Source organism: Borostomias antarcticus (genome assembly GCF_949987555.1).
Source record: "Borostomias antarcticus genome assembly, chromosome: 1".
NCBI classification, from domain to species: Eukaryota; Metazoa; Chordata; class Actinopteri; order Stomiiformes; family Stomiidae; genus Borostomias; species Borostomias antarcticus.
In genome coordinates this window covers 56,534,419-56,546,638 of record NC_140234.1, presented here as the reverse complement: position 1 = coordinate 56,546,638, position 12,220 = coordinate 56,534,419, and the positions used below count along the sequence as shown (strand labels likewise).

The window sequence follows — 12,220 nt, the reverse complement described above, 5'->3', positions numbered from 1 at the left end:
TCGACCCCTAGGTCTTCCTCAGGCAACTTCAAAAGGCAACTTTTCATGTGCTCCAAGATCCAGCACCTGGCCTACTAAGGTTGGATGTGCGCACAGCTCTTTTGCCTTTTAGACATTACCAGATATACAGGGGGGACAGACATACAATAGAACAGAACAGTATAACAAAACATCTAACAGAATAATGACTTGAAACGATGCGCAAAACCTGCTTCTAAAATCAAACAAATGGACTGGATTCATAAAACACTACAACAACCCCAATTTTCAGAGCCGACAAACTCCACAATATACACACGCATTTGTTGCATTATCTAAATAACCAAGAACATATCTCTTCGTTGCCTGTCTTGTTTTGAAATGGGGATAAGCAGTAGCTAGTGGTTGAGCTGGAGCTGATTTAGCGCCTGGCCTGCTCTCTACTATCGTCCTTTCAGCCCTCGCTTTCAATCAAAACCATCCAGTCATCAGTATCGCTTCAGACGAGCAGCTTTAGACATTTCTGTTTTTTCAGCAGATTCCCAACTGACAAAACTAGCCTCTGCTGATTGGCTGGGCCCCCCTCGACCGCCTTTGTCTCCGTGCCGTGTTTGTTCTGCCCCGGTTTCTCTATTGACGGGTCAAACGCTAGCGTCGCTAGCCTGCTGGAGATTTGCCTGGCTTGGCATTATAGGGGCCTTGCGTTTGGTCAGGCAGCTCAACTTTAATACAGAGTCACTTAGTCTTCATAAAAAGGGGATTGATTTGATCAAGGTAAGGCTGTGAGGTGTTTTTGGATTTGTGCAACAATTTGGGCAGGGATCTTTGTGTTGTTGTTTATTGGTGTGTCAAGTAAAGGTCAAAGCTCAAAATAGTTCCAAATGTAGTGAAAGAGAGGAAAGTGTCTAATTGTTAGTTAGTCATCACTGTGTTTAAAAAGCCTATCCATCCAACACCAGCCATAGCAATCCAGTTTCTTAACTTAAATGAGTCTTTAAATACCACTGAAACTGAATCACTACCATTGAATCTAAGGCTTTGAATGGTTCCAATAGCCAGTCAACTGTGTCACTGATGTCTAATTGAATTAGAACCTTCTGGCACTTGTATTAGAACACTTTTTTTTTGGGAGAGTGGATAAAATCGAAATGTTTTTACAGAATTAATCTATTCTGTAGCCTCTAGCTTCAGTTCTTGAGTGATTCTTTGTCTATGTCCTTACACAGTGGATTGTATGAGTGTCAAGACTTTGTGTGGCCAAATTTATTATGAACCAAGAACATCGCCCTCTTCTGGCCTGTGATTATGGATATGAAGTATATAGGGCCCTTCCTAAGTAACATGTATTGATGTATGTACCCACTGTAGAAACAGGGAACAAGGCATATATATCACTTATGTTTCATGCAAATGTTATAAGACAGTATTGGCCCTAATTTTGTTGTAATTCTAGCGTTAGAAAAGGGATTCCTGACTGATCATCCTTTCTGTAATGGAACAACAATGTGTGTACACTAACAGAATTTGGGGCAACACAATTTCTTCACAATCGAGCTTGACGCTTTGACAGCATAGATATGCCCCCCCCCCTTCCCCCCCACACACACACACTCACACACACACAAACAACTACTACAACAACAACAACATGAAAGCCCATGAGATGAGAGACAGGTTGGTTCTAGGGCATTGCTTTCAGGCAGAACAACGGCCAATACATGCGTTTCAAATATCAAAGTTGCCCCCGAGCCCGAGCCTGGGGGGGCAGCTCTGTCTCAGGAGAGAGGTGGGTGCGCTGGGCTCGTCAGCTCTGACTGACCTCCCAGAGAACAAAGTAGGAAATCATGTCTTCATTGCAATGTAATTACCAACACTTAGGCCCTCTCTCCCTGAAGAGTGTGTGTGTTGAGAGGGGGGTAGGTACTGACCCTCTGACGCTAGGTGACCTTGTGTGTGTGTGTGTGTGTGTCTTTGTGTGTGCGTGTGTGTGTGTGCGTGTGTGTGCGTGTGTGTGTGTTTGTGTGGGTATGTGTGTGTGTGTGTGTATATATCTATGTGTGTGTGTGTGTGTGTGTGCGCGTGCGTGCGTGTTCGTGTGTGTGTGTTGCAGGTGCCAGGATGTACAGCTTCATGGGCGGAGGGCTGTTCTGTGCGGGCGTGGGGAACGTCCTCCTCATCGTTTCCACAGCAACCGATTACTGGATGCAATACCGGCACTCCAACAATTACATGCACCAGGGGCTGTGGCGCTACTGCATGCCTGGGAAATGCTTCACGCACAACGACAGCATCGGTGAGGACCGGACAGACGCGCGCACGCCGTCCCCAAACGCCACTCTGACCGCCGTTCAACCCATCAGGACGGCGAGATCTTTTATCATGAAGTCAGAGCACTGCAGGGTATAACGCGTGACTAGCGTTGGGAATCGGGATTTTTTGAGACCGGTGCTAGGATTTCCTCTGGCAAATATTCTGAATTTTACCTCACATTTAGATTGCCATTTGAGTTGATGATTTCAGTGAGGGTCACACAGTAGCCATGACGTCCCATATCATCATGGAATCACCCATAACAGATATCAGATTTAAAACTCAAACTTTATTTATAAAGCACATTTAAAAGCAACCGTGGTTGACCAAAGTGCTGTACAGGGTAGGCACTACACAACAAAATACAACATAATAAATAGCAAATAACAAGACAATAAAAGAAAGAAAAAAGAAAAACCCATACATAAACTATCGGGGTGCTAAGCTCGTGATAAACGCCCCCTTTCCTCGTCTTGATTCATGTAATACTGGTTAATAGTCAGCCTTTGAATGACCCCTGGTGACCTTTGACCCCCCTCCCCCGTAGCCCACATGGACGCCACCCGCGCCCTCATGATCCTGTCCCTGCTGGCCTGTTTCATGGGAATCATCATGGGAATCATGGCCTTCATCCACTACTCATCCTTCGACAGGTTTGATAAAACCTTTGCTGCAGGCATATTCTTCTTCATCTCATGTAAGTTGGACCCCACATCGACCACTTCCTGTTTTTGTCATCTACACCTGTCCGTACGTTATCGATTGAAAACGACACGCAGGTGAATCTGCGTATAATCTTCGAATAATATTAATATCAAGGCAGAAGTCGATTTGTCTAGAGAACGTGAGACTTCAGGGTGAACATCTCTTCATTAGGCAATTGTGTGCATCTTAAAAACAGAAGCTGTAAACAGAAGCCTAACCCATCTTTATGTTGACAGAAGCCTAACAAATCTTTATGTTGATATCCGTGATGAGGTTCTTTATATTGATATCCGTGATGAGGTTCTTTATGTTGATATCCGTGATGAGGTTCTTTATGTTGATATCCGTGATGAGGTTCTTTATGTTGATATCCGTGATGAGGTTCATGTTGATATCCGTGATGAGGTTCTTTATGTTGATATCCGTGATGAGGTTCATGTTGATATCCGTGATGAGGTTCTTTATGTTGATATCTGTGGTGAGGTTCTTTATGTTGATATCCGTGATGAGGTTCTTTATGTTGATATCTGTGGTGAGGTTCATGTTGATATCCGTGATGAGGTTCTTTATGTTGATATCTGTGGTGAGGTACTATCACCTGATAACAGGAACTGAACACAAGGCTTCTATACTTCCTAATTGTTCTTCCATCTACTGTTACAGTAGTTAGTCCACTGCTCTCGGAATGTACCGGCGTTCACCAGGACTAATCAAAATATAACTGTGATTTACAATGACCCATTTCCACAACACCTGACGATCGGACCGCAGTAGAGGGAGTTTGGAGGTCACCGTGCCTAATAATCTCACTTTACTTTACATCTAAGACTCCGAGATTAGCTGCAGCTTCCCAAAGCAATGTTTAGGCATTAGATGCACTGGCTTTAACTCTTTCGTTACGACCACGTCACCGGAAACATTTAAAAAATATGTAACAAATATTTAATAATATTAAAAAAATATCTAACAAATCTAAAAAATTCCTCACTCCAACACTTGCTGAAAGCTGAGAAACTGCGCTTCCAAGTATTATAGGGAAAATCCAATTAATATTCGAAATCACTGTACTTTCAGGGTGAAAAGGGTTAATGGCCATGTGAGATGTGGCCAAGACATCCAGGTTTAAACCCTGTTGCTAGATTGGAAAAGTGTCGATAGATGCATTTTAGCTACAGTATGAGGCCATCGTCAGATGAAGCACACACACACACACACACACACACACAGACACACAGACTAATGTGTATAAATGACATGAATAACATTTAATTTTAGCAAGGAGCATCGCCGTGAAGGTCAAAGGTCGTGACGCTGAGCGATCTCTCCCTTCTGTCCGCAGGCTTCTTTGTGTTTCTAGCCATGGCGGTGTACACAGGTGTGACGATTAACTACTACGGCAAACGCTACGGGAACTGGCGTTTCTCCTGGTCGTACATCATCGGCTGGGTGTCGGTGGTGCTAACATTCTTTTCAGGTAAAAAACGGACGAAGCCGAGACGACGCGTCTCTCTTCCACCGCACCGCGGTCTCTATACTGACAGCTAGATCCCGCCTTCTCAGGGTCCCCGTCTAAAACCTCCCATGAAACCTTCAGAACTGCCGATAAGGCCCAGTAGACGCATCATGCGCTACTTGCGTGTCCTGTTAAGACTGACAAAGACATTATGAGTCCATGGACAATCAGAAAACTGCATTTGCTGGGGAGCCCTGGGTAAGGCGCGTCCCATATGAAGGCTAGTCCTTCGTGCGGCGGACCCGGGTTCGATTCCCGGCTCGGGTCCTGTGCTGCATGTCCTCCCCTCTCTCTCTCCCACGTTTCCTGTCTCTCTAAACTGTCCTGTCCCATTGAAAAGCCCCCCAAAAATATATCTTTAGAAAACTGCATTTGCTAATACACTGCATAAAGAATTGGCGTTTGTTGATAGACCTGTAGTGAAAATGTTATGCCCAAAAGAGCAAACTCACTAGAGCTCACACGCCAAACGTGCTCACACGCTTACAGCACAACGGTGACGACCAATGGACCCTTGCTCGTCTTTCACCATGCTCTTAAATAGGGTTTACACCACCGCCTACACCATAACACTAAAACAGTGGTGTTAATGAGTAAAGGCTGAATGTTCACCACTCACTCAACACCACACACGTATCTTTAAGGATGGTCTCTACAATACAGATCATAGTAGTAAACAGGATAATAGAAGTAAACTGTTGATTTATATTTGCCATATTGCTTTATGCTGAAGGGTGTGAGTGAATGACTATAACATGATTTATCTCTCTCTCTCTTTCTTTCTCTCTCTCTCTCTCTCTCTCTCTCTCCCTCTCTCTCTCTCTCTCTCTCCAGGTATATTCTATATGTGTGCCTATCGGATGCACGAATGTCCCAGAAACTCAAACTCTCACTAGAAGGCTTAAGTGTCACCATCATAAGAAATGCATCGTGATGTTGAGAGACAAGCAGAGTTGTTCCCTGAATATGAGAGTCAATATGGACCCACTGTATACTTCTGGAACAAAGACTATAGAATTTACAGTGATTCGAATTAAATCTGTTGGGGGAGAAATATGCCTTTTGGTTTTGTGATTTTATGAAATGCACACTCCCTATAGAACATTGTTTATTCACATATCCACATAACACCATACTCTAAATCGCTAGCTCTGGAATGGGGTTTTCCCAGTTGGAATAACGGTTGACAATCCACTTGGAATAATGGTTGATAATCCAGTTGGAATAATGGTTAATAATCCAGTTGGAATAATGGTTGATAATCCAGTTGGAATAATGGTTAATAATCCAGTTGGAATAATGGTTGATAATCCAGCTATTCATTTTCAGATGTTTGAGGTAAATGTGGACTATACCAGCAGAACCAGGATATTTGTTGAAATATCAAGTGGAATTTGTTTCAGTGTGATTAGAACATGTCATGGAATTTTAAGGTGACTATAATCACCTTAATAAAAATAAAAGTAATTTTTAATCGATTAAAGGACAATGCTCGTTTTTGACAACCTGGACCTTATTTACGACATATTATAAGATGTTTGACTCACCGAGATCACTTTGGTGTAGTTCGGAGGCCTGTAGAAGAAATTTAAAATCCAGCGCGAGCCAGTATATCCATGTAATGGCGGTGGTGGGGGCACTGAGAATGCAGTTTCTAAAAATCTATTTTCTGCCGCGAAACGGTTGTTTTCATCAATCTGTCTTGATGAATCGCTAGTTGTGCTTACATAGAGCATAACTGTTGTGGTTTTCACATGCCATGATCTTTAGAAACGTCTTTTGAAACGAAATAGCTTCCTCACTTGCTCCAGCACGCATTCGCACAGCGCGCAATCGTTGCTCCAGCACGCTGTGTGCATGCATGCTGGAGCAAGTGAGGAAGCTATTTCGTGTCTAAAGACGTTTCTAAAGATCATATTACAGAGGCATGTGAAATACCACAACAGGCCTATGCTCTCTATGTAAGCACAACTAGCGATTCATCAAGACAGATTGATGAAAACAACCGTTTCGCGGCATAAAATAGATTTTTAGAAAACTGCATTCTCAGTGCCCCCACCACCGCCATTACATGGATATACTGGCTCGCGCTGGATTTAAAATTTCTTCTACAGGCCTCCGAACTACACAAAAGTGATCTCGGTGAGTCAAACATCTTATAATATGTCGTAAATAAGGTCCAGGTTGTCAAAAACGAGCATTGTCCTTTAAATAGTTTGTCTTCAGTCACAAGATCAGTATATAGTATGCACAGTACTGTGCAAACGTTTTTAGACGGGGGTGAAAAAATGCTGTAAAGTAAAAATGCTTCCAAAAATAGTTTCTTTTTATCAATTAACAAAATGCAAAGTGAATGAAGAGAATTTTAAATCTAATCAATATTTGAAGTGACCACCCATTGCCTTCTAAACAGCATCAATACTTCTAGGTACACTTGCAGACAGTTTTTGAAGGAACTCAGCAGGTAGGTTATTCCAAACATCTTGGAGAACTAGCTACAGATCTTCTGTGGATGTAGGCTGCCTCAAATCCTTTCTCTTCATAATCTGTAATCTGTAATCCCAGACCCGATGATGTTGAGATCTGTGGAGGCCATTGCATCACTTCCAGGACTCCTTGTTCTTCTTCACGCTGACGATATTTCTTAATGACACTGGCTGTATGTTTGGGGTTGTTGTCCTGCTGCAGAATAGATTTGGGGCCAATCAGATGCCACCCTGATGGTGTTGCATGATGGATAAGTATCTGCCTGTATTTCCCAGTATTGAGGACATTATTAATCCTGATCAAATCCCCAACTCCATTTTTAGAAATGCAGCCCCAAACTTGCGAGGAACCTCCACCATGCTTCACTGTGGCCTGCAGACACTCATCTCTTCTCTCCAGCCCTTCGGCGAACAAACTTCCTTCTGCATCAGCTAGATATTTCACATGTTGACTCATCAGTCCAGATCACATGCTGCCATTTTTCCTCGCCCCAGTTCCTGTGTTTTCGTGCATAGTTGAGTCGCTTGGCCTTGTTTCCAAGTTGGATGTATGGCTTTTTGGGCGCAATTCTTCCATGAAGACCACTTCCAGCCAGACGTCTCCGTCCAGTAGATGGGTGTACTTGGTGCCCACTGGTCTCGGCCAGTTCTGAGCCGATGGCACTGCTGGACATGTTCTGATTTCGAAGGCAAGTAAACATGATGTGTCTTTCATTTGGTGCATTACGTTTCCTTGGCTGACCACTGCGTCTACGGTCCTCAGCATTACCCGTTTCTTTGGGCTTCTTCAAAAAGAGCTTGAACGGCACACCTTGAAACCCCAGTCTGCTTTGAGAGACCTTGCTGATGCAGTATGTCAACAAGACCAAGACCTATGTCTTGTTGTTATATAGTGCACTATATAGGGCGTCAGCCATTTTGTTTGTAGTATCCGAATTCTCCACGGAATTTTCGTTCCCTATATAGTCCACTATTTATTACCCACAATTCACCTTGATTTGCAGGGAACAGTGCATGTACCCTACATTTTCTCCGTTCCCTAGGTAGTCCACTACATGGTGAACCCTATATAGGGAATAGGAAGTGAGGGAACGAGGGAGCGATTCCAAACACATCTTATGTGTCTTGTTGCTGTGCTCAGACTTGGTGTATGACCTGTGACATCAAATCAAATCAAACTTTATTTATATAGCGCATTTCATACAGAGGCAACACAATGCGCTTTACAGAGAGCAATGGGAGGGTGGGCATAGGTCCCACCCCTACATATTCCAGAGGGAAGCAAAAAAAAAACAGTTTCCCCCGGGGGCCAGAAAAGTGAGCTGTAAAAATTCTTCCCTGACATCTCAAGACATGAAACTCTTCCACAACCTTACCTTGAAGTTTGTCTGTCCTTCACCAAGTTTTAAGCCTCCTACACAGCTATTTCTGTTTCAGTTAATGACTGTTTTTCAACCTACATATGAAATTGATTACCATCAGCACCTGTTTGGGTTAATTGGTTAATCATACACCTGACTATAATCCTACACAATCCCAAACTTTGTGCAAGTGTACCTTTAAGAATTTAAAGTGGTTTGAGGGCAAAGGGTAGTCACACCAAATATTGATTTGATTTAGATTTTTCTTCTGTTCACTCACTTTGCATTTTGTAAACTGATAAAAAAGAAACAATTATTATTTTATTTTTTTTAATCATTCTTACTTTACAGCATTTCTTCACACATGCCTAAAACTTTTGCTCAGTACTGTATCACCCAAACATGCCGGCTGCCTTGTTAGACGCTGTACCAAATACAATGCCGCGAGCCTCTTACAGAAATGTCCCTCTTAAGATTAACGCACTGTCCCCATGGCTCGCAATGTTACTTGATGAAATGGCTGTTAAAAGCCGCTTAACCCCACCTTAAGAAAGGATCCTATTGACTATCCACGCAAAGACGATTTCATCACCATTTGTTCATTTACTTTCTAATTTACCTCTAAAAGAAACTATTATCTCGATGCTCGCTGTAAGAGGGATTGGGTCGCAGGTGGATGCGACTCGAGGTCGTCTCAATTTAGCAAGTCAATCTTCCTGAGAAGACGGTTGCTTGACACGTTTTAAGCATTCTTATTTGCCCCTAGATAAAAGCAGCGTCCTTTATCACAAAATAGAAGATTAGCAGTGACTGCGTAGGCAAGGTATTGTGATCAAGCATCGTCCTGTCGTGTGCACAGATGCCCCAGGAATGGTGGATTCGGTGGAGAAAGTGAGGTGTGAGTGACAATACAGTCGCACTGTGCCGAGGCTGGAGCTGTCACGTTTCCAAGTTCATTAAACTAGTGATGAATTTCTCGGGGAGTCATTGCAAGGTGCACATTCATTTAACTTATACAAGCTCATGCGTATGGAGGACGCGGTTTAGATTTGGCGCAGTAATGTACTTTCGTGTATAATTTAATCTTGTAATTAATCTGTCCTGCCCACCTGATCAAATGGAAATCATGTCCTCGCGCCTAAGGATTACTACTTCCGCTCTAACATCTTCCCTAATTGCCTAATAGCATTGCAGCGAGAATGCTGCCTACATTAAGACACTTCCACGTTATCTGGAGTGATTGGAAATGTGATGACAACACGATATCAACAAATTACTTCTTCCGTCGCCTAAATGGAGCAGGAGTTGCCACTTGGACTCTCCCGGATTTTAATACCTACAATTACAGCCAATTTAGGGCGGAATTAGCAGATAGACGTGTCCGCGGCACAGCGATCCGTCCAAAATCTCAAACTAGGAAAAGACAGTCGAGGAAAACTGTCATTAAAGAAAAGGAAACTGTCCTATTCTAAGCAAACTTTCGAATGAAACAAAGGAGTATTTATTTGAGCAAAGGTGGTCATTGCAATTCAGTATTTTATTTTGTATTTATGAAGGTTCATATTTTTTGCAATATAGACTATTCCAAAATCATGCCAAAGCAACCAGTATGAGGTCATTGCTGCAGCACATTATGTAAACTGAGTGAGACATTATGTAGAATAGATGGTATTAGTAGAATAGATGGTATTAGTAGAATAGATAGTATTTCAAGGCAGCATCTGCTTCCATCCTCTCAACACCAAGGAGGGAATGGAGCAAGTTTGACGGAGGCGCAGTCTTGTGGGGACAGGCTTTGGGAAGGGCTTTTCAGCACCCTCCCTCACCCACCCTCCGTCACTCCAAATTCATCCTGACAACACTCATACTATTCCCCGCCCTGCTTTCCCGCTATTGGCTGATTACAAATCAATTTGACAACCTGCCAATGTCGCTCCCCTTGGATAAATAGTAATCTACCTCCCACTGAATTAATAGTAGCCTAATCTACCTGGCACTACACTGGCTGTCACAAGAATACCTTTTTTGTTTGAGAGCGAGACGGAGACATCACATTTGCTGACTTATATCAAAAACATTACGAACCCAAGTTGTTTCAGAAAGAGAACATGAATCTCAACTACACGTCTCCGGTGCCACAGGTACCAGCACAGAGGTCAACGTCGTTCTTCATCGAAGACATCTTACTACACAAGCCCAAGCCTCTGAGAGATGTGTTCCACTCGCCCTTCTCCGCCTCGCTCGCGTCCCGGATGCCCCTGCTAGAATACGGATACCCCCTGATGCCCACGCCGATGCTCGCACCTCACCACCACCACCCTCTACACAAGCCCGAGCATCACCAGTACTTCTTCACGTCTGGTAAGCAACGAGCGCTGAGCGTGCAGTGAATACAGTTCTGTGGTATTTTCAGGTCAGTATTATAAATCCAGCTCAGAAAAGTGTTAAACGCGTTTGTTCGGGCAGTTTGCAACAGGTGGATGGGCCTTGGAAAGTTGAAGCAAAGTAGCCTATAACAAAATGTTTACAACTAGACATCAAAATTATGTTAAGTAGACAACTTAATAATGAAACACTGGCAATCAAATCTGACCATAAACTAGTCTATATAATATAAACGAATTATTATTGCCATAGCCTACATTTCATGCGTAAAATAGCCTACTAGCGCAAAATGTATCAAGAATTGTTTTAGTTTAGGGCACTAGCAGTGACAACAATTAAAACAAAAAGCATGCTTTTCCGCGTTGTCATTAATGTTTTAAAATTCTGTGATTTTATTGTATTTTTTCATAGGAATGCAGATGCCAGCATTATTCCAGCATCATCCGGAGTTACCGGGAAAACACTGCAGACGCAGGAAGGCGAGAACTGTTTTCTCTGACTCCCAATTATCTGGCCTGGAAAAGAGATTTGAAATCCAACGGTACCTCTCTACACCCGAGCGCGTGGAGCTGGCAACAGCACTGAGTCTTTCAGAAACACAGGTAAGAAAGAATACTCGGTAGGCCTATCCGGTTTATCACTGTTTGGTTCCATTGATGGATCAAAAAAACGATGTGAAATGGTTCCTCTTAAAACCAACAAGCCGTCGACACAAACGGGTGCTATAGAACCACGTGTAACAATAGAAGAACCATCTGAAAAAGCTCCATAAAGAACCTTAAGGTTCCAGATTTGGAACCCTAAATTGGTCATTCTGAAATAAAAAGGGTTCTATGTGGAACCTTCCTGACCCGAGCAGGGTTATATGGAACCCTTTTTTTCTGAGGGTTCTTCTATTGTTACAAATAGTTCCACAGAAGCTATTTTGAGTGTAACTTGGTGACAATGACAAAACATTCCCAAATATTGCCCGCTATGTTTCGCACTGTGTCTGAAATATTCCACATTTTTTCACGCAGGTGAAAACATGGTTTCAAAACAGACGGATGAAGCATAAAAAACAGCTTAGGAAAACACAGGACGACCAGAAGAATTCGAATGATTTAGATTTAGACAGAACCGCGGGAAACTCAAGCGAGAGTGAGATCAACGATAAAAACACTGATGACATTAGCAAACGAGGAATCGAGCCGGACTCATACATGTTGGACGAAAACGAGGATGATGTTGATATTGAAGATGACATCTGTTCACCTGAGCATTTATTATAGTGCAAGAAAGGCACCCACTGTAAATGTAGATAATTAATTTTGTCTTTACCATATGAAATGTAAGTATATATAGCCTACTGTATATTGCCTTTTTAAACAGAACAATGACAATATTGCAAATATTTATTCAAGCGCATGTTATGCTTAGCCTGCTCATTTAAAGGCTTCGCCTGTTTGGATAGTTTCAAATCCATGTCCAACACAGAAAAG

The 12,220-nt window shown here is 42.7% G+C and overlaps 2 protein-coding genes across 2 annotated transcripts; both read left to right on the top strand.

Moving 5' to 3' along the window:
• Positions 1-2,097: 2,097 nt before the first annotated feature.
• On the top strand, positions 2,098-5,403 carry lim2.1 (lens intrinsic membrane protein 2.1; the record flags this gene model as incomplete). The annotated part of the gene is made up of 4 exons (XM_084438818.1): positions 2,098-2,272; positions 2,837-2,986; positions 4,334-4,468; positions 5,342-5,403. 4 exons carry the CDS (start codon positions 2,098-2,100, stop codon positions 5,401-5,403), a joined length of 522 nt encoding a protein of 173 aa, XP_084294944.1.
• Positions 5,404-10,462: 5,059 nt separating this feature from the next.
• Positions 10,463-12,010, top strand: bsx (brain-specific homeobox; the record flags this gene model as incomplete). Its single annotated transcript, XM_084442264.1, has 3 exons — positions 10,463-10,715; positions 11,151-11,341; positions 11,759-12,010. The coding sequence occupies 3 exons, from the start codon at positions 10,463-10,465 to the stop codon at positions 12,008-12,010; spliced, it is 696 nt and encodes a 231-aa protein (XP_084298390.1).
• Between the last annotated feature and the right edge of the window lie 210 nt (positions 12,011-12,220).